At 47.8% G+C, this 22,263-nt stretch overlaps 1 protein-coding gene across 3 annotated transcripts; it reads left to right on the top strand.

Moving 5' to 3' along the window:
- Positions 1-2,877: 2,877 nt before the first annotated feature.
- GLUL (glutamate-ammonia ligase) lies at positions 2,878-12,155 on the top strand. 3 transcript variants are annotated; one of them, XM_046681877.1, is made up of 7 exons: positions 2,878-3,021; positions 5,350-5,528; positions 6,880-7,041; positions 8,622-8,768; positions 9,181-9,308; positions 9,511-9,710; positions 10,286-12,155. In XM_046681877.1, exons 2-7 carry the CDS (start codon positions 5,363-5,365, stop codon positions 10,602-10,604), a joined length of 1,122 nt encoding a protein of 373 aa, XP_046537833.1. In that variant the 5' UTR covers positions 2,878-3,021; positions 5,350-5,362; the 3' UTR covers positions 10,605-12,155. The 3 variants fall into 3 exon arrangements, with proteins under 3 accessions (XP_046537833.1, XP_046537834.1, XP_046537835.1); XM_046681878.1 differs by lacking the exon at positions 2,878-3,021 and adding an exon at positions 3,972-4,183; XM_046681879.1 differs by lacking the exon at positions 2,878-3,021 and adding an exon at positions 4,428-4,450.
- The last annotated feature ends 10,108 nt before the right edge of the window (positions 12,156-22,263 follow it).

The following is a 22,263-nucleotide window of genomic DNA, read 5'->3' as shown; positions in this document are numbered from 1 at the left end:
AATGCCTGTTGAAATCATTCAAATATAGGGAAAACTCCATTTCCCACACTGCATGTTATGGTTGAAGGTTTGGGTGTGTTTGAGCCCTCCCCCAAATCTTGTCTCTAATGAGTGCAAGGCACCCACACAGACCCTGGGAAAGACATACCGAAAGTCCCTGTCTGAGATGAATGTCGCATCTGTCATTTTAGATAAGGGCTTATGACCTGCAGAGGGAGAATGAGTCCTTTAAAATAGAAAGAAAGAAATTGAGAGAACTCGCAGGTAAAGCCCACCCAAGACAAGGCCTTTACTTCAGGAAATGGAACAACATTCACGAAACGCTTTTAGTCTCTGGGCATTTCTGGAGGTTTGGAACAAAATCTTTACCTATAATATTGCTCCCCGACTCTATCCACCCCTTGGACAAAGCTACTCTAACTAGAAAGACCTGACTTCAAAGCACATGTAATGGAGCCCCCTGTCAGCTTTGACACAGGGTGTACTAAGAGACAGAAGGGTTCATGGGTTCAAGTATTCTAATGCTCTTTTTATGGAGGGGGTGGAGGATGGGGGTGGATGGCAATTTGGGGAAGAAGGAGAACAAAGGGCAGCAGACACAGCAAAGTCAAACTGGGTGACACAGGCTGTTCTACTTTTAACTTCTCTAAAAGTACAGCCTGGGTTTCTGGGGGCGAAATAGTTAGTTAAAGGACTTTCTTCTGCTTTTTCTTCCCTCATACTCCTTTAAGCTTTCCTCATCAGTCCCTGGACTCCTTTGGGCCCTAATTCGGTTGGTTTAAGTAAGTAGGGGGCTGCCTGAGGAGGACGAGGCCTCTTGTTCCCTCCTGAAAGACTCAGTGGTCATGTATTACTTTCCTAACCCTCACAGAGTGTGCCCCTGGTCACATGAATGGATCAAAGCAAATCCATTCTCATTCTTGGAAAGGCAACTCAAAGCACATGTTCTCTTGATGATGCCGCTGTCATTTCTGTGTGGTCAACAAACATCACTTATTGAACACTCACCCTGGACACTCCCGGGAGATACACAAGCTGCTCGGGGAACTTAATGGTGCTGAGTGCAGTAGAAGGCTCTGGTTTATGCTCAGGCAGTTTGGCATCTGGAAATTACCATCTTTTTAAAAACCAGAACATCACTTGTCCCCTCCTCCACTCTCTCTCCTCAACCTCTTTAAGACTTTATAGAAGAAAATGGAATGAGGACCGCTCACTCTATTACCAGGTCCAAGCCCACTCTCATAAAACTAACAGTGGAACATCACACTGTTAGAAAGTTGTACTGAATGGGTTGTTATGGAGAAAGATATAATCCAATCTCTCCAGTTTATCTTGGCCTATAATAATTATATTACTGTTTTCTAAATATTCACTATGTTCTAGAGACTATCCTGATCTCTTTTGCATATGCTATCCCAATTCATCCCTACAAGATACAAGGTAGCTATTTTGGAAGCAGGAAACTGAGGCTTCATGTGGCTAAGTCACTAAGCCAGCACAAAGCTAGTAAGAGGTGAAGCCCAAATCTGAACCTAGTTTGTCTCAGTTGAAGCCCAGCCTTCACCCACGACATCATAACGCTTCAACACGCAGCAGGGAAACTTAACATGGAATCTCTTACACCTGCAAGGCACCTTACCCAGTCCGGATTGTCATCGGTCTGAAACACACCCAAAGTCCCTGTGTTTGAGATGAATGCTGCATCTGTTACTTTAAAGCACTACAGTGTTAGACACACTCTTAAAGGCAAGGGATGTTGACCGAAGAAGCCAAGTTATGTGTGTGTGGTCATAGGCAACGTTTCTTTTCCATACTTGTGGTACAAAAAACAACCAGAAGAACAAACTTCTTCCCTTCCTCCTGCAAAAGCACTGGAAGCATGATTTCTTGGTCTTCAAACAAAAAAATCTCAAAGACTGGGGCTCCTGAAAGATGCAATAAAAGCTAGACACCATCAGGTGGATTTCAGGTAATAAAAATAGAATGATCAACTAATAGCACTAGTAGCGATGAAAATATATGTGTGTATATAAATTAATTAATGCACATACAATTATTGTGCATGTTGACAAGCAACCATTTCACGACTGTGTTCACATACACATTTCCTCAACCATCACAGCAAGGCTGAAAGGAAGAAGGGGTACTAATTCTCATTTTTCAGACTAAAAAGAAGGCGCAATAAATTACTTGAAAAGCAGTATAAACACAGCATGTTGATCAGAAACATGAGATCGCAGACTTCCCTTCGCTTCCCCCAACCCACTGAGAGCCAGGAGGGGGCTCTTCCAGGCCGACCCTCGGCGGTCCCCTCTCTGCGCCGCCCTGTCCGCAGGCCCGCGCCATTGCCCAGGCTGCCCAGGGCTTCCCAGGGGCCCGCGCCCCGCGCTCCCTCTCAAACTGGACACGAGCGCCGGGAAGGGGGGGCCGGAGGTTCTCTAACAACAAAAGGCCAAATTCTGTTCCCGTGGGTCAGATTTGTCTCAGGGAGCTCTGGGGTCTGCAGTATGACTTCGTAAAAGAGGATCGCCTGCAAAACTGACCAACCTGAGGGCAGCAGGGGCGGGGGCCGGGGGCGGTGTGCTGGGCGCCTCCAGACCCGGGGACGGGGGCTGCGGGGAGGGCCCCGGGCAGGTGGGGTCCTTCCCGGCAGGAACTCAGCCCTCCGCTCGCAGCCAGCCGGCCCTTCCTCCCCTCCCCCCGGCCCTTTCCCTTTCCCTTTCTTTCTTTCTCTCCCGGCCCGCTCGCCCCAACCCGGCGGCGCCGGCACTGCTGCTCGTCCAATGGCCGCGGTGCCTGGGCGCGCATCAGCTGATCCGCCCGCTCCCGGCCGATGGGAGCCAATCAGGGCGCCGGGGGCGGCCCTGGCCGCCGATAAAGGGTGCGGGGCTGCGGGTGGCCCTGCAGAGCCGAGAATGGGAGAAGAGGGGAACCATTAAGCAGCGCCCGCGGCCTCCTCTCCTCTCCACTCCGCACCTCGCTCTCGCAGCCTGCCCGCCCTGCTGCCCGCTCGCTGCTCAGGTAAGCGCCCAGCCGCCCGGGGGCCGTGGAGGGATGCGCGCCGCCCTCGCCGCCGAAGTGCCCGCGGCGCCCGCGCTTTTGCCCTCGGCTGGGCTCGGCCCCTTCCCACCTCCGGCCCCTCCTCTGCGCCTCGGCTTGCGCGCCCTCCCGCGTGCTTCCTTCCGCCGCCTAGAACTGCTTGCGGCTCGGGGTCGCCGACTGTGGGCGCGCCCGTCGCCAGGCGTCGAGGAGGGCGGGGAGTTGTTTTGATCTTCTTTCGCTGCTTGCGGCCCAAAGCGCCCTCCCCGGAGGTTGCTTGGCGTGGCGAGTTAGGGAGCCGCTGCCCGGGCCCTGCGCCCCCGGCTCGGCCGTGTCGTATGCGCTCTGATTGGAGTGGCCAGGTGGCCTCCTGCGGGAGCCTGGCCTTAGGGATCGACGTGGTCTGGAGCACCTTTCAGACGCCCGTTGAGGCGAGCGTGGTTAGGGCGGCCGGCCGGCCGGTGCGCGGGTCCCGGGGCCCTGCACTGTGACTGAACAATGCGGAGCCCGGGCCGCGGCGCACCCGGGGGAGGCCTGGCCTGGCAGGGGCAGCCGCGGCGCGCTCAACCTCCTGCCACCCACGCCCCACGCCCCCCTGCCCCCCCAGCCCCCAGCCTCGGCCCTCGGAGGGGATGGCCCCTTGGGCGAGGCCCTGAGATCCCAACGGGGGCCCGAGGGGCGGGGCGCAGACTTTCGAGACAGTTCAGTAGGAAAAGGCTGCTTTCAAAGTGGATTATTCCAGTTGCCCGGGGGGCGGGAAGAGGGGATCCTCCCCCGGCCGCCAGTCTGCGAAAAAGACCGCGAGGGAAGATGAAGACCACCTGGAGTCCCGGTATCCCCGGTCCCCCTCCAACTGCTTCGGCTTCGTCGCCTACTCAGTGAACTCCGGCGAGAAATCGCGGGGCAAGCCTAAGACCGAGACGTCCCAGCCTGCGTCTTCCTGCACGTCCCGGTGGGATCCCGATCGCTCTCTGACTCCCTCTCCGTCCCCGTCCCCGTCGCCCTCTCCGTCTCCCTCGCCCGGAAAGCTCCGGTGCGTGGACCACCGAGAGCCGGAGGGGGAGGAGAGGCGCGAACACAGATCCAAAAGGAGACGGGCTAAAGAGGGCAACCCCAGCGATCCGGTTGATCTTCTGTGGCTGGGGTGAGTGAGGAGGCAGGGAGGACGACAAAGACAGCTGAGAACTGCAGAATCCCGTTTTTCTCCCCAGCGGGTAAACTTGACACCGCGGCGGCACCAGTTGATACAGTCGTCTAGGCTGTTGTCATCCTTGGAGAAGAGCAGGAGATGGGATCCCAGGCTTAAGGGAGGAAGTGTGGCTTGACGTTAGAGCTGTAACAGATGGGGAGGAATGGACACTGGGTTGTAGCTTTGAGTGGGAGCTGAAGGATCCGGATTGTGCTGGTAAAGGTAGGGGTAGGGGCGGGGGTGGGATTTGACCGGCCGAATCTTCTAGACTCAGTAGGCAAAGGAATTGGTTCTCCTCTAACAAGACTTGACAGACGAGGTTCTCGTTCCCCCGGGGGAAGGGTGAGGCTGTTGGAGGGAGAAGCAGTTGTTTTCAGCTGGGCAAACATGGCCGGTTGCCCATAGAAACTTTGCCACTGTACTTCAGAAAGTTGCCCAAGTCACTGGAGGAGAACAATGTGTTCCCTTTCCTTTCTCCGTGGGCCACCGAGGGGGAGGGAGAGAGAACCTCGTGTTGAGGCTGGTTTTGTGGCTTCAGAGTTTCAGAGGTTTTGTGGTGGTGGCTTGTAGTTTTTAGCATGCCTCAGCTTTTGAAACTCCAGATCTTTTTGATTTAGAAGTGGGGATTTCTGAAATTACTTTGATAAGTGCTCTAGCGAAATCTCGGAATGTCATTCTCAAACTTAAAATACCTTCTGAAGGGAGAACTTTGCCTCAGACTGATGGAAATTATCGCAGTGTGCATCTTAGAACCCAACTTGAATCAGCTATTTTTACCTCTTGGGATAAGACACCCCTTAGGCTACAAGGAAAAGGGAAGGACTCACCCAGGAACAGGACGGAGCAGCCAAGCCTTTCTGTGGCTGGAGTTTACTTCTATTGGGAGACGCTATCTCTTCTGTGAACTCTGTGTCTGAACTTTTGTATTTTCTTTTGTTTTTTGAGGTATTTCCCCCCAGCATCTTAGTATAAAAGATAAAACAATTCCCATTTGAGTGTGGGACTTCCAAAGGGAGGAGCCACCACTCCCACTGTGACTTCTTGATCTAATTGTCCTCATGGAGTCATTCCTGCAGAGGATCAGTTTGAAGTCAGCGTTCTTCTGTTTTTTTTCTCTCCAGAACATCTTCCACCATGGCCACCTCGGCGAGTTCCCACTTGAACAAAGGCATCAAGCAGGTGTACATGTCCCTGCCTCAGGGTGAGAAAGTCCAGGCTATGTATATCTGGATTGACGGCACTGGAGAAGGACTGCGCTGCAAGACCCGGACCCTGGACAGTGAGCCCAAGTGTGTAGAAGGTGAGAGGCTGGGCGGAGTGGGAGCAGCCGGGAGGTGGGCTGCAGCCTGAGGTCAAGTCGCTAGATTTAGCCTCTTGATTATTCTGTTTGTAAGGCTTTTCTAAGGCCGGGCTTTTTCAGACTTACTCAGTCAACGTGAAGCTCCTACACTGCCTCAAAGCATAGCAACAATGGACTCCTTTATTTAAGTGGGATCTTGCGTGTAAGCTAGTATATTGAAGAAGAAAGGGTAAAAGTCTGTTTTGGGGGGTGGGGGGACTAGAGACTGCTGACTTGCGCATCCCTACTTAGTTGGCGCTGAGGCACCCTGAGAACCCACTTGGAGAACCACTGCTCTGTCTGACCTGCTTGTGCCATCTACTTTACAAACTCCTTAGACTGTTTCAGTCACATCGCTGGGGTTCTAGATGCAAAGCAAACACCCTAAAGTGGTTTCTTAATAGGACCAGCCACTCCTTTGTTTTTAGTTGATGCCACTTTTGGAAATTCTTAAGCCATCTGATTGCTTATCCCACTTGGAGCTATTATGGAAGAGTTCGTTTTTCGATCTAGAACAAGGCCATAGCCTTTGTCCTGCAAAGGGGCCAGTGGAGAAAAACTATCACCCCTTACTTTACTTTAAGGATGGCTTACTCTTCTGATAATGTGCACGTTTGAGTGAATGAACGATTGACTAGACATAAAGCATATTTGTAAACCCGCTCCGTGGTGAGCATTAGACAAGCACTGGGGGTACGAGGTAAGAGTTTGGTCTCTCCTTCGGCAAACTCATACTTAACTGGAGAGATGAAGAAAGCAATCTATAAAACATAGTAGGAAAAGTGGGTAAGTGATATAGAAGCATCCTTCAATAAGTTATATCCTGCTAGTCGTCTGTTTGCTCATCTACAAAGTAAGGATATGACTTGAGCTAGGGCAGTCCGCAGACGCAGTGTAGGGGATGAATTAGAGAAAGAAGGTACGCAGCTGGCCTAATGGGGAATCGGAATCTTTGTTTCTCCTATTTCAATGTTGTAAATGATGACTGACTTACTGGTGATGTCAGGTTACTTCACTTTGTCTCCTTGGTGTCCGGTAGACTTATTTAGGGAGGAAATGTCATTCTTAGATTGTTCTTGTGATTGTTAGTTCTTTTAAGGAAGTAACGCAATGGTCTTGCACTCAGATAGGAAAGACTGTAAGGCCGTGTACAGACGTCAGGGTTTGCGTATTAATAGTGGCAGTCATACATCACTGACTTTGGAGAAGAGTGTAGGTCTTCAGAGGTGGAAAGATGAGTGAGGAGCTGTATCTTTCCTATAAAGCTGCTGTGCATTTGTAACTTAATTTTCCCCTTTCTTTTTTTCCCCAGAGTTGCCCGAGTGGAATTTTGATGGCTCTAGTACTTTTCAGTCTGAAGGCTCCAACAGTGACATGTATCTCGTCCCTGCTGCCATGTTTCGGGACCCTTTCCGCAAGGACCCCAACAAGCTGGTGTTCTGTGAAGTCTTCAAGTACAACCGAAAGCCTGCAGGTGTGTATGGGATAGGTGTGGGTGCCCCACCGCAGTCTGTGAATGCCATTCAGGAGAGGGAGAGGATGCTCCCAAATCCGTATTGGGAAGACAGGACTGTCTCAGAACTGTTTTAGGAGCCTTGGGGATTGGACGTGCATCTCTCCACCCTGGACTTCCTCATTCACAGAGGTGGTGTGGCCCATCTTCCCTTGGTCTCCCCTATTGGTTGCGTAAAATGACACTGGATTCTCCTAAATCTGTTAGCCAGTGGAGTCCCCCGTGACACAGCCCTCCTCCCTGCCTGTGTATTAAGAACGTGGATTCTGAAGTTTGAATGTTGGATTTGATTCTGCATCTGCCCCTTACTGGCTGTAAACTTGGGCAAGTTATTTATCCCCTATACTTTCATTTCCTTGAACTTAAAATGGGGAAAGTAATAAAAATCCATCTCATCAAGTTGTTTTGAGGATTAAATGAGTTAAATGTGCAAATAATTGAGAACAGTTGTACATCAAATACTGGTTGCTATTTCACTCCAGACAACATGTTTTCTTTCTCTATCCGTCTACTGACTGAAACGTGAGCATCTGGGTTCATTGAGAACATACTCGCCTTGAGGTTGTTGTAGCTGTACCTTTGGGTTTTGTCTGGCATGCCCGTTGCTCCCATTTCCCAGCCCTTCATCGTCTTAAACTCAGATGAAGTCTCATTTCTCTGGAGTCTCGTGCTGCACTCTGCCAGTGAGGCTTTTGGCAAGTCACTGAGTGACTAGACTTGACTTGCCTTTGTTTTGAGAGGCGCTATCCTACTATGTCAAGGGGCAGGAACTCTGAAGCCAAGACACCATGGGTTTCCTGGCTCTGCTGCTGGCCCTGTAACCGAGGCAGACCACCTGACATCTCTGAGCCTCATTTCTCATCTGTAAAAAAGGAGGCTTAGAAGACCCACCTCACAACTGAGTTGTGAAGACTCAGTTGTGGGTTTCCTTTAATCCGTAGGTCTGAAAATGGTTCGTATGACAGAGTTAAGCAGTCAGTAATACGTCTGTTTACTTGTTTTAAGATTCCCTTCTAGCTTGGAAATTGTTTCCAGTTGAGCTCCTCTTGTTTTCACATTGTTTTCCTTTTGCACTACATAACTTGGCACTTAATCTTCTCACCTGGAATGTAAGGCTCCGAATAGACAAATGATCCTCTCAATAAAAATTGTAGATTTGGCTCTGAATGTCTGAGAAACCAGGAATAAGTCTGACACCTAGAAGCAGCTATGTAGTGATTAGAGGGTTTAAGTGCCTGACATTTGGTACTTGGGAGGTGGCCAGCATGCAGATATGGTGAAAACTTATTCTGTTCTGGAACCACTGTCATGTGACTTGGTTGTAACCGAGTTTAGTTGTAAGGCTTTGGGGAGCCTCCCTACAGATGTATAATTGCAGCTTTTCTCATCTTGATGGGACACAGAAAGGTTTATACTGGGTCAGTTCATCTCATCATCAACACTTTAGCTGCGTGGAATCCAGAGATCTTTTTCCCGTCACCACTGGGCTTCACTGTATTTGTCCATACGTCCCTAATGGCGTGCTGATTCTCTTTTTGTAGAGACCAACTTAAGGCATACCTGTAAACGGATAATGGACATGGTGAGCAACCAGCACCCCTGGTTTGGAATGGAGCAGGAATATACACTCATGGGCACAGATGGGCACCCTTTTGGTTGGCCTTCCAACGGCTTCCCTGGGCCCCAAGGTAAGTCCCCTTGGTGAGAGGTGAACCTCTTCCTCCCCAGTTGCTTTATTAGCGAGGAAAGTCTCCTCAGAGATGGGCGTGACTCCTTGTGAATCAAAAAGCTCTGGGAATATCCCTGAGATTGGCTGAAACAATACTGTAAAGAGCCCTCATGTTACCTAAATCCAGACGTAGATGTTTCAACATTAACGTTGAGGGAAAACCTTTGGCTCCACCGAGGATATGGCCAAGAAGAGCCCCCTGCATACACATACACACACCCCCGCCCCCCCAGGTGAAGGCAGGGAAAGTGATTCCGGAAGCAAGTGTCGAGAGCTTTCTGGTTTCTGACTTTGGTGTGTGCATCTTACATGGAGAGGGATTTTTCTGGGTGTGTCCTGTCTCTTGACACTTTGTCTTGATGCCTCTGCAGGTCCATACTACTGTGGTGTGGGAGCAGACAAAGCTTACGGCAGGGATATTGTGGAGGCTCACTACCGGGCCTGCTTGTACGCCGGCGTCAAGATAGCAGGGACAAATGCTGAGGTCATGCCTGCCCAGGTAAATGTCTTTAGTCCATCACTTTCTGCACCTATAGGCAAGTCGGGACTTGTGCTAGCAAGGGCCGCTGATGCACCACTGCTCAATCCAAAGCCTAAAGGGCGGGTTGGAGCAGAGGTGAGAAGAGAGCAGATTTCAGAGCTTCTGAGTTGAGGTGAGCAGTTCGCTTTATTTTAAAGGCCACCCTTCTTGTTCTCTCTAGTGGGAATTCCAGATAGGACCCTGTGAAGGAATCGACATGGGAGATCATCTCTGGGTGGCCCGTTTCATCTTGCATCGTGTGTGTGAAGACTTTGGAGTGATAGTAACCTTTGATCCTAAGCCCATTCCTGGGAACTGGAATGGTGCAGGCTGCCACACCAACTTCAGCACCAAGGCCATGCGAGAGGAGTGTGGTCTGAAGTGAGTGCCTTCTGCTGGGGCCATCTTACTCTCTTTTCAAGAATACTTGCCAAGGATTTGATGTTCTGGAGAGGAGTAAACCAGACTTCTCAGCCAGTACCTTAGCTCTTGGCGCTTGGCTTCAAAAATTCTCTTCTATTCCTATCCTTTTGTTCCTATTTGAGAAGCACTAAAAAATACTCTAGGAATAGAATTCAAGGATGGTGATGGGAGAAGAGGACATAGATTAATGCATTTGAAAATCTAATAGGAACTAAATTAGGACAATACAAGCATGTGAATGAACTTAATGCTTATGGGTGGGAGAAAGTCTTTAATTAGGGTCTTTTGTTTGACAAATACCATCTACTGTGTGTCTGGCACTCTTCTGAGCACTGGGACACACAGGTAACAGGGTAGAGTTGCTGCCCTTGTGGAGTATTTCTTCTACTTGGGCTGTGTTTCGGTGAATTGGAAACTGGAAAACAGTCTGATAGATGAGTCACTCCATTCTTGGATCCAGACCTGCTCCTCCGACCTTGAAGGGCAGATTTCCTGAGGACAGGTCAGATGATCATCTTTTCTGTTTCCTTTAGGTACATCGAGGAGGCCATCGAGAAACTGAGCAAGCGGCACCAGTACCACATCCGAGCCTACGATCCCAAGGGGGGCTTGGACAATGCCCGGCGCCTAACTGGATTCCACGAAACCTCCAACATCAACGACTTTTCTGCCGGCGTGGCCAACCGTGGTGCTAGCATCCGCATTCCCCGGACTGTCGGCCAGGAAAAGAAGGGTTACTTTGAAGATCGTCGCCCCTCTGCCAACTGTGACCCCTTTTCGGTGACAGAAGCCCTCATCCGCACGTGTCTTCTCAACGAAACTGGCGATGAGCCCTTCCAGTACAAAAACTAAGCGGACTAGACTTGCAGCCATCAAACCCCGCTCCTAATTCTACATCCTGCTCCCACTGTCGCCCCTCTCTCAATTGTCCTAATAGCTGTAACTCAAAGGGTGGAATATCAAGGTCTTTTTTTTTTTTTTTTTAATTCCTCGTGCCCAGTTAATCTCTTGCTTTTTTTGGCCAGGATAGAAGGGGTCACGTTCTTAATCTCTTCACACACCCTCACCCCCTTTTTTCCTATCACTGAGGCTTTCTAGTGCGTTAGTGGGGTGGCGGGGGGGGACATAACCACTGCTTCCATTTAATCAGGTGTATTTGTCCAATAGGTGTAGCTATCCGGACAGAGAGCGTAGCATTTGTGACGGAGAGGAAGGACTTTTTCTTCAAGGTAGCTGAGTGGGGAGAGGCCTGGCTTACTCTCTGGTTAGGTTAGGATTTCCCCTCTTAGTGGGAAGTTCCATTTTTCTGTTAAAAGTGAGGATTGGGGGAGAAAGAAGGATGGGCATCACAAAGGAAAACGCCCTGTCCTCCTAGCGTGGTGCCTCCCTTGCCTGGGGCTGAATGCCCTCACCCGAAGCCGAGAGAGCTCAGCCTAAACGGATGGACAGCCCTACCTTAGAAGAAAAAGCTCTTATTGCTTGGTCCTCCATTTATAACACAAAGCAGAGTAGTATTTTTATATTTAAATGGAAAAACAAAAAAATTATATATACGGGTGTGCAGAAATGTGTGTTTTTTTCCCTGAAAGAAAAACCATTCTGGTCACCGGGAGCCAAATCTGGGGCGAGTAGTCTGGTTAGGCATGGGGATGTCATACGTGGGGTGAGGGAGGTGATGCTTGAAAAGTTGGTTCTTGGAGGCTCTTATTCCCTTGCTACCACTTAGGGGTTTCTCTGCCCTGCCCACCCTTCTGGACGGGTGGGCACTTCGGTTAACAGGTGGCAGCAGTCAGCCAGCCCCGGGGCTTTGGTTTAAAAGACGCACATGTACTTGTACACACGGGGTTAGAAATATGAGTTGGCTGGTCAACTTGAGCATGTTACTGACAAGGGGGTTTGGGGGTTATTTTCTGGTGGGACTAGCATGTCACTAAAGCAGGCCTTTTGATATATTAAAATTTTTTTTTAAAAAAGCAAAACAAGTTTAGATTTTAATCATTTGTAGGGTTTCTAAGTCATTGTTTTACAGAATTGCTTGTTTGCTCCCACTGTCTCCTTCCCATCTCTGCTCTCTGAGGCGACGGGGACAGGACTGAGCCAAACACTTGTAATTTTGTATCCTGGTGTCTATTCTGAGTGGAAATATTCCTTTCCTTTGTTAAGATTCCTGAGGAGTTATTTTTTCTTTTATAATAAAAAACAAACCCCACCTTCAGCCCTAAGCTTTCCCTACTGTTTGTGGCTGTTTTTGTGCTGGCGGCGGCAGGCCGGCTGTGGCTTTCTCTTGCCGTGACGACTCGTGATTGCCATGTACAGTATGTTCGGAGTTAGATAACTCCTCATTGTAAACAAGCTGTGTTAACTGCCCAGAGCAACTCTTATAAATCAACCTAACATTCGTAACATCTCTTCTGACTTGATTCTTTGTGATTCTTTTAAGACCCTGTGTGCTATTTCAGCCTGTTCTTGCCTACCAAAAAAGGAGTTTTTTTTAAGAGGCAAAGTAAGCTCAGGTTTACCTGTTCTTGGAATTTTTTAAAAATCTTGAATCATGTTGCTGATCAGCTGTTCCCCCTATCTAGTGGCGTCTCTGTGTTAAGGCATAGCCCAGCCCTAGAGTTGGGTAGTAGAGTACAAACCCACCGTCCCCTCCCCGTGCTCCAGAGCTTGGTTTTCACCTACTGTGCTCTCACATTGTTTTGAACACTCCTCTGGCTTAATTTTATAGCAGCCGAGGATATTTCATGTGCTATCAACTGGGCTCACTATCCTTGCTGGTCTCAGTTTCATCATCATCTGCCCAGCTGCCAGTGATTCACCTAAACAGCAAATATTGACCACGTTGCTACCCTGGTTAAGGCCTCTGAGGCTGGCTGTGCTCCGGGCTGGCCTTGGATGTGCCTTTCCTTGCGCTAGCCCAGTGAACCACTGATGTTCCTCCCAAAAGCTCCCTGTCCCTTGCTCTTGGTCCCTTTACGTGGCAGTTCTTCCACCTTATCCCGGCTTATGAGTACCTTAGCTGCCTTCCACTCCAGGCTGGCTCGGAGCTCCCTCCTGTTCCACGGCACTGTGCACAGACCTCTAGCAAAAGCACTTACTCGTCCAACACTAAGGTGCCAGGTACGGTGGCAGGAGTAATTACTGTTTGTCAAAGGTAGTGGCCTCTGCCAGCTTCGGGGTAGCTGGGGCCTATTACAGCAGACTTAGAGATGAGTTTTCTTTGGGCAAATGTATATTTCGCTCTAGTCTTACGGAAGACTAGGTATCTGTTTTTCTGGGAAGGTTGGCTCCTGGCCATAATCCTAATTTTCAGTGTAGGATGATCTTACCTGTTGGTTTGCTGGGTGAAGTCTCAGTTCGCACCTGTTCCAGCATGCATCTTAAGTGTGCCCTCTGTCACTCAGCGTTTTCCCCATCAATTATGTGGTTATCCTTATTTCAGTTGAAGTTCTGCTTCCCTCTCCCGAGCCCAAGTTGGCCTCCCTTCACTGGGTTGCCCCCACAGTTCTTGGTAGGGTGTATTTTGCACAGCGCCAGCGCTGGATTGAAGAAGCAATGACCTGACACTTTGACTTTTTGCTGATTGTAACTAATTCCCCAACAACGATTACATGAGAAGGAATTCTAAATTAATATCAGGACTTAGGTAGGAACAACCAGCATGTTTCCTTCTCCAACCTCTCACCTAGAATTAGCTTCGGCCTACAGTGCGATCCCCTTGTATTTCTAAGGTGTTTTTTATAGCTCATTTAACAGGGTTACATGATAACTTTGTCCGTGACAGATTAAACAGAATGACAGCCAAGCCTTCAGCCTTAAAGAGACAGGCCGGTATTCACAAAAGGAGTTCTCCATTTTAAACATGAGTTCCCTAAATCTAGTCCTGCCAGTTATTAGATAAAAGCTTAATGACAGCACAAGGTAATAGACGGATGTCAGGGAGCTGATAGAGGATCTAAGGAGTTCCTGGGACGGCTACTGTTGGGACCCTTCAACAAGCCAGATGTGTGCTGCTGGGTAGATATGCCAGTGGATAAAAAAAGTTCCTAAACAAAGTGTTGGTGCTGGGCCTCCAAAAATCTCACCAAAGGCTTCCTTTAGCTAATCCCAGCTACTGCTTGGCCCTGACACCCAGACTGTGCAAAGTCTGGAAAGTAACTTGCTATCCCAGAGAAAGCTCATCACTCAGGCCTTTCTGATTGTAAATTTCGTGAAGGCAGGGGTCCCGCTTTCCTTTCTCACCACTCTGTCCCCAGACCTGTCACGGTGTCTGCAGTGCTTGCTTATGCATTATTTTTAAAAATCGGTTTTGTGAGCTCTAAGCCTACAGCTTGATTGCTTGGTGTGAAACCCATGAGGTCCTGGTGATTTGCCTGCGTTTTAACTCTGGTCATGGCACGAAGGTGACGTTCTGTTGTACTGAGCTTAAAGACTGCTGGCATGACAGTTCTGGCTGGAGTCAGGCTGCCAAGAGCCTTGTGTTGCTTTATGAGATATAACTAATATAAAGTGGTAATTCATCATGTAATTCTAAAGGCTTCAGGTGAATTGCCACTGTAAACAATTAGAGCCGATTAGAGCCCTGCGATTTTATAGCCTTTGGCTCAATCACCAACCACTCATTAGGAAAAAATGTCATCCTTGATTTTACAATCTGCAGATAAATGCTCATACACATATGCACAATACAGACATAAACCATATTTGTGGGCATATGTATACGTGTTCACGTTAGATACACAATGCAAGTATCCTACATGAACCTTTTGCCCAAGATGGAACATCTTATAAAGGAGACTGGAACTTATGAATATCTCTTCCAGAAGCAGTACACTCGAGAGTTCACTGGCCTGAGAAGCTATCACCAGGGGCAGGAAGGCAGGACATAGAAGCTATAAGCATTCTTAAAAAGCCTGCTTGTACTGCCAACCCTTTCTTTCTTTCTTTTTTTTTTTTTGAGGAAGATTAGCCCTGAGCTAACTGCTGCCAATCCTCCTCTTTTTGCTGAGGAAGCCTGGCCCTGAGCTAACATCCATTCCCATCTTCCTCTATATGTGGGACGCCTGCCACAGCATGGCGTGCCAAGTGGTGCCATGTCTGCACCGGGGATCCAAACCGACGAACCCCGAGTCGCCAAAGCATAACATGTGCACGTAACCGCTGTGCCACCAGGCCGGCCCCAGCCAACCCTTTCTCATTCCACCCTCCCTGTGCTTTATGGATGGGAAGTTCTAGGCACTGACAGCTGTTGAGTATTTGCCTGTGGTTCACTGCCAAGAGCCCCTCTGATGTAAGCGGGTGGTGTCCTAGTCCCGTGTTACAGAGGAAGTATCCACGCAGTTCCTGTTGTCATTTGATGAGTTGATTTTCGGGAGCCTTGGACCTCCGCAAGTTGTCCTCTTTCTCATGGGTTTCAGATTGTCTTGAGATTGCAACTCGTCTCGGCTTACTCAACCTCTCTACCGTATGACACAGTCAGCATATCTGTTGACTTAACTCCAGTGAGCACACTCTCACTAAATCTAAACTCTGCCTGGAAGCCTTCCGCATTTGCCTTTCTTTTTTTTTTAAAAAAGATTTTATTTTTCTCCTTTTTCTCCCCAAGCCCCCCGGTACGTAGTTGTATATTCTTAGTTGTGGGTCCTTCTAGTTGTGGCATGTGGGACGCTGCCTCAGCATGGCCTGATGAGTAGTGCCATGTCCGCGCCCAGGATTCGAACTGATGAAACCCTGGGCCACCGCAGCGGAGCGTGCGAAGTTAGCCACTCAGCCATGGGGCTGGCCCCTGCATTTGCCTCTCAATAAAAGTTCAGAATAACTCCTCCCTTGTGACTATTATACTGCTCTATTGACACTAAATGGAAGAGGCCTTCAAGAGACCTCCAGGGGCTGGCCTGGTGGCACAGCAGTGAAGTTCACATGTTCTGCTTCAGCAGTGCGGGGTTTGCTAATTCAGATCCCACGTGTGGGCCTACACACTGCTTGGCAAGCCATGCTGAGGCAGCCGTCCCACATAAAATAGAGGAAGATGTTAGCTCAGGGCCAGTCTTCCTCAGCAAAAAGATGAGGATTGGCAGCAGATGTTAGCTCAGGGCTAATCTTCCTCAAAAAAAAAAAAAGAGACTTCCAAAATGTAATAAAATGGGGGCTAAATAAGAACTGTTTTTGATGTTTTCATGCAAACCTATGAATATGAATATGAACGAATATGAATATGAATGAATATGAATATGAATGAGGGGGGGTCAAGTGAATGGAAATTCTTCTCTCCCTCTTCTGCGTGTCCCTCCTCCTCTTACAGCTGAAAGAGTGTCATTGGCGTCACCCAGAGTTTGGGACCTCTGGTCCTGTTGCTATGTGTACTAGCTTATCCTCAAACGACTTTGTGAGCTGTTTTGGTAAGTCTACTCAAATAACGCTGTAGCGAAGTACAGTATCATATCAGTAGAGGAGAGGAAGGAGGAGTTTTTTGGAAGAAGTAAACACTTGTCTGGTCCCTGGGAAGGAATTTGCGATACATTAAGAGCTAAGTTTAGAGAGACAATGCAATAGGAGAATCCACTTCCCCAGGGCCTCCTCTAAAGGAAAAGATCAAAAAAATGAATGTTCTGGGGGCCGGCCCAGTGGCGCAGGGATTAAGTTCCCACGTTCCACTTTGGTGGCCCAGGGTTCGCCGATTGGGATCCTGGGTGTGGACATGGCACCGCTTGTCAAGCCATGCTGTGGCAGGCATCCCACATATAAAGTAGAGGAGGATGGGCACAGGTGTTAGCTCAGGGCCAGTCTTTTGGGGGTGTTTTTTGTTTTTTTAGTTTTCTTTTAAGGAAGATTAGCCCTGAGCTAACATCTGCTGCCAATCCTCCTCTTTTTTGCTGAGGAAGACTGATCTGAGCTCACATCCGTGTCCATCTTCCTCTACTTTATATGTAGGACGCCTACCATAGCATGGCTTGACAAGCGGTGTGCATAGGTCTGTACCAGGGACCCCAACCAGCGAACCCCAGGCTGCTGATGCGGAACCTGCGAACTTAACTGCTGTGCCAACAGCCGGCCCCTGAGGTCCAGTCTTCCTGTTATAGGAAGATGTTATATATAGGCAATAGATATTAGCTCAGGGCTAATCTTCCTCAAAAAAAAAAAAAAGAATGTTCTGGGTTTCTCCTCCCCATACAACCTACCCACCAGACTTATTCCTAGGTGGGCTTAGGATCCAGAAACTGCCAACCTATTATCATTTTTCTATAAATATATTGCGGCCTGGCTCACTTACGGCACTTAGCTGTGTAAGCCTTCAGTAAATGTTTGTTGAATTAAATTGTCAGAGAAAAGTCATTACCAGGATCACTAGCTAAAGGAAGTGGATGGAAGCTTGGGGTGGGATGGGGGTGAGGTGGGGTGCAGTTTATTCACAAGCATTAATCTTAGATGTTAATGGTTTGTGTATGAGCTGCCCCATTCCTGCAGTTAATCCCAAATTATCTGGTCCAGAAATATCCTCCTCTCTCTGATCCCAAATGCCGGGCCTCTGGGCGTGATCATCCCAATTGCTATTTTCTGGAAGCAGCTGAGTCTTCCAGGTTCCTCCCTTCCCCTTGGGAGGGGACAGTTGGGAGTGTACTTAGACTATCTGGCATTAAGTGATTCATTGCCGTGGAAATTGACACGATTCTTACAGAATCAGCCTGAGATAAGCTATAGACGTCCCTGAAATTTCTCCCGATTTGGAATTCTGTGCTGTGAACCATCATGTCCAATAGTGAAATGAAGCAGTTCAGAGTTGAATTTGCTTTCTTGGAGGATAAGAATATTTTTCCGATTTGTGATTACTTATTTGTCATCAAGGTTCACAGTTTAATTCCGAAAGTCAGGTGCATTGGACAAGTCTGAAAGAAATGAACAAGCCATATCTTAATACAGCATTTCTTTTTTTTTTTTTAAAGATTTTAGTTTTCTTTTTTTCTCCCCAAAGCACCCAAGTACATAGTTGTATATTTTAAGTTGTGGGTCCTTCTAGCAGTGGCATGTGGGACGCCACCTCAGCATGGCCTGATGAGCAGTGCCATGTCCGCGCCCAGGATCTGAACCAGCAAAACCCCGGGCCGCTGAAGCGGAGCACACAAACTTAACCACTCGGCCACGGGGCCAGCTCAATACAGCATTTCTTTTGGAGTGAAAAAAACTATGAGGCCACATTTCAGTATGAGTAGCAATAGGAATATTTCATCATAAAGTGAATTAGAACTCATTTCTTCTGGTTAAAGAGAAACAGTTCCCTATGTTTGAAGGCTCCAGCTTCATGTACAGGAGTCCTAAAGCTGGATTCCAATCCTCAGGGAGCTCAGCCCTCTCTGTTCACCCCTGAGGGATGCATATCATTTGAAGGCATTGTAAGTATATTATCTATTGTTGCATAACAAATTAACCCAAAAAAGTAGCAGATTAAAACAGCAAATACTTATTATCTCATACAGTTTCCTAGGATCAGGAGTGTGGGAGTGACTAGCTGGGTGGCTCTGCCCCAGAGTTTCTTTGGAGGCTGCAGTCAACTGTTAGGGCTGCAGTCCATGAAGACGGGGACTGCAGGATCTGTTCCCAAAGTCATTCCCGTGACTGTTGGCAGGAGACTTCAGGTCCTTGGCACATGGGCCTCTCCATAGTGCTGCACGTGACATGTCTTTCGCCAGAGTGAGTGAACCAAGAAAGAAAATGAAAGAGAGAAGAGAGAGATGGAAGCCAGTCTTTTTATAACCTAATCTTGGAAGTGATATTCCATCAGCTTTGCCATACTCTAGAAGCTAGAAATGAGTCTCTAAATTCAGTCCACACTTAAAGGGAAAAAAAGCTCCACCTCTTGAGGGGAAACGTGTCAAAGAATTTGTGGGCAAACGTTTAAATTCATCACAATGGTCAGCTTTGGCCCTGAGACAATAGTTAAGATTGAAGTATTATCCAGGGAAGAAAGTATTGGAGGTTTCTGGTTTCTTTCCTTTGATTCCTGTTCTTAATTTATGCCGTCTTCTCTGTCAGAGAGTGGAATTAAGGATTTCCAGGCCAATGTCTGTGCTTAATTGGGAGGGAGGGATAATGTTGGTTACTTCTTTCCCTTTCTCCATCCCAAACAGCAAGGGTGTCCTCTGGGAGCCATACAGGGAACCTGGAACAGGCAAGAAGATAGAGGCAATGTCTACAGGGACCAAAAGAGCCCCAAAGAGTGTGTTTTTGCACATAAAGTAAATTCCCAGACTGGACTCCTATAGGCCTTCCAAAGCCAGTTAGAACCTCTGCGTTCACATTAGCTCCACTACAAGCCCAAACCCACATGCTCCACTGTGAGACACCTCCTTCCCATCAAAGATGCCCTTGATAGTCACTGTACCCACCTTCCATCTGGATTAAGATGTTTGGAGAAGACATATACCACAATGTGATTGATTCCCTCCTTACCCAAGGCTAAACCTTCTCAAATCCTAAAAAATTACTTTATGACTCAGTCCTTCTCCTGATACTTAGGAAAGAAAGGCAAATACTTAGCAGAAAGAGTACAAACCCAGAAACCCCAAGAGACTTCTATGTTCTTACACAGCATTGCCAGGAGGGACCCAAAGGGAGCCACATTAATATTTCTGCCTGAATAATCAGGATCCGGGAGCCAGTAACACCCCCAGGGGACAAGGTTACCATAAGCCACTTGTGGGAGCTTTAAAATATTGATATGACCCTATGCTTTTGTCTACACAACTATTGAGAAACCAAGAAACACTTCTAGGGGCTGCTAAACTCATGTGGATTGTGCAAAGTTTTTACAGAGATGCCAACTGAGAATCCCAGAGGTAGGGACAGAGCGTGGAAAGAATGGAAGATTCTTGTCCTAGTCCTCACTTTATTTAATCATTTAGTCTCTCTTTGTCACCACCCACTCTACTCCCACACTCCCTTGTCTCTGACATATTCCTTCTCTGCCTTTTAGCGCATTGGAAAGCTCTAAGAGCTCAAGTCTCAAGAGAGACTTAGATGTCTGGGGCACTGGAAACATGTAAGCCCTTTTCTGCTGATCCTCCTTGCAAAGAGTCCAAGAGAGCCCAGCAGTGCCAAGCGCCGGGTGTTTTTTTTTTTTCACTCTGGGTTTCACCCAGCCTGGCATGGCAGGCAGCAGACTCATTTTGCTTTCATAAGCCATATTATGTAACTAAGATCTTGAATAGTGACACTGAGCCAACTTAGAGGTCACAACAGAAGGGTAGGTGAAGAACAATCAAAGAATGGACAGAGAATAAGGAAAGAGAGCAAGAAGGGAGAAGGAGAAGAGAGAGAAAAAAATGGAGGAGAGAGTGGAGACTGCGAGGCCATTTGATATCTATTGCCTGTTCGTAGGTTCTGGATCTCCAGTGACAAGATATACTATACGAAAAGTTCTTCTCCCCTCATTTTACCTGGGCAGGAGGCCTCCTTCAGTTCACAATACGGAGGAGCTCGCTGAGTGCCAGCTGCCTATGGGCATCACTCTGCAGCCCACTGGTGCACCTATTGGAGGCTGCAGCAGCATGGCATGCTGTAGCACTGAATGTTCTCGGTGGAAAACAAACAGGCATGACATTGTCTCCATTCACCCAGCATCCGTCACAATTCCATGCTGACTTACATGAGTCAGGGGGCTGGTGAAGGAGGAAGCCCAAAAGAGTCTTGGGGACCTGAGGTCATTTTCTTCTGTATTTCAGAAGATTATAGCCCACTGTAGCTCACTTCCAGGAACTCAGATAGACAACAGGAGCAGGCGCCAAAGATAGGGTAAAGGGTTCTGAATTTATACCCATAAAATGTCACTTTGTTTCATTTGCTTTAATCAGATTAAATCTGAAGGCAATAGTAGTGATGCTGAGGTATGGCCTCCATCTATGTCCCAACCATCTAAGGAATCTTCTTTTTTCATCAGTGCTTCCTTAATGGAAATTTCATTGGCCTTTGATGTTCAAAGTTGCTACCTGAAGTAGAATCCTAAAGAGTTGGAGCATATATTTGATGACCACCCATAATGGATGCAGGGTTCTTAAACCTGGGAGGCTGGACAAAATGACCAGTGGGGCAGTCTTGACAGGATTCGCGTCTCCATTGAGCCATTTCTTTCTCAGATTAAACATTCCTAGGTACTTCTATTCTGTAATGACTTCTAAATCCTTCACCAGCCTGTTCTTATTCTTCTAGATATTCTCTGGATTGTCAGTCCAGTTCTAAAAGGCCAATTCTCCAGAACTGGTCTAATGGGTGTGATTTCAGAATAGGTGACTTCTTCTTCCTTCCAGACACCAAATTTCTAATTAACATAAGAAAAACTCTAGGAACTGGCCTGGTGGTGTAGTGGTTAAGTTTACACACTCCACTTCGAGGCCCCGGGTTCACAGGTTTGGATCCTGGGCCCGGACCTACACACCACCCATCAAGCCAAGCTGTGGCACACAAAATAGAGGAAGGTTGGTACAGATGTTAGCTCAGTGACAATGACACTGTAATCTTGTAAATCTACTTGCCTTGTAAATCTATTTGGAATAACTGAGTAGATTCTGATGGGGATTATGGGATTGGTAAAGCCACCATACCTCAACATCACTACTATTGGCTTCAGATTTTTTTTTTTTTGAGGAAGATTAGCCCTGAGCTAACTGCTGCCAATCCTCCTCTTTTTTCTGAGGAAGACTGACCTTGAGCTAATATACGTGCCCATCTTCCTCTACTTTATATGTGAGACGCCTACCACAGCATGGCATGCCAAGACAGTGCCATGTCTGCACCCGGGATCTGAACTGGCGAACCCCGGGCTGCCGAAGCAGAATGTGCGAACTTAACCACTGCATTTTGTGGGTGTAAGTTCAGAGCTCTCTGCCCTATCTTCGGCATCTGCTCCTGTAGTCTATCCAATTTCCTGGAAAATACTCAATAAAAGTTGTTGAATGAGTAGGTGAATTCTTATGGATCTGAGCTACCCATCTATATTCCTCCTCTATCTTTTGGGCATGTGCTTTAAAAAATTACAAACTCTACAAAAATCCATGTAATGAAAGACTTTATCTGTAAAGGTTTCTTTCCCCCTGCGTTGGCAATTACTGCATGCTAGGTGCTGTTGACCCATTTAACAGCACAACGACCCTAGGAGGTGATGTTACTCTTACTGTTCCCATTTTACAGATAAGAAATCTGAGGCATCTCAGGATGAAGTCGCTTGCCAATGGCCACACACTAGTAAGAAGCAGAGTCGGGATCTGATCCCAGGCAGTCTAGTTCCACAGTTTCCTGGAACTCAGTCTGTTTGCTCATCCCTAAAATGGCAGTGATAAGTGTCCGGTGCACTCTACTATATCGCTGTGAGGACACGGTAAATGGGAAAGTGCTTTGCAACTTGTGCGATGCGGCATCGACGTACATTAATTTTAGTTACAAGAGTAACAGATCCTTTTCTTTTGTTTTAACTTATTGTGACATGGCCACAGTTTTATTTTAGAAACTGTTCTTGGGGCCAGCT

This window comes from Equus quagga, chromosome 13 (assembly GCF_021613505.1).
Source record: "Equus quagga isolate Etosha38 chromosome 13, UCLA_HA_Equagga_1.0, whole genome shotgun sequence".
NCBI lineage: Eukaryota > Metazoa > Chordata > Mammalia > Perissodactyla > Equidae > Equus > Equus quagga.
Note: the sequence above shows the minus strand (reverse complement) of the source record. Positions and strands in the feature narration are given on the sequence as shown.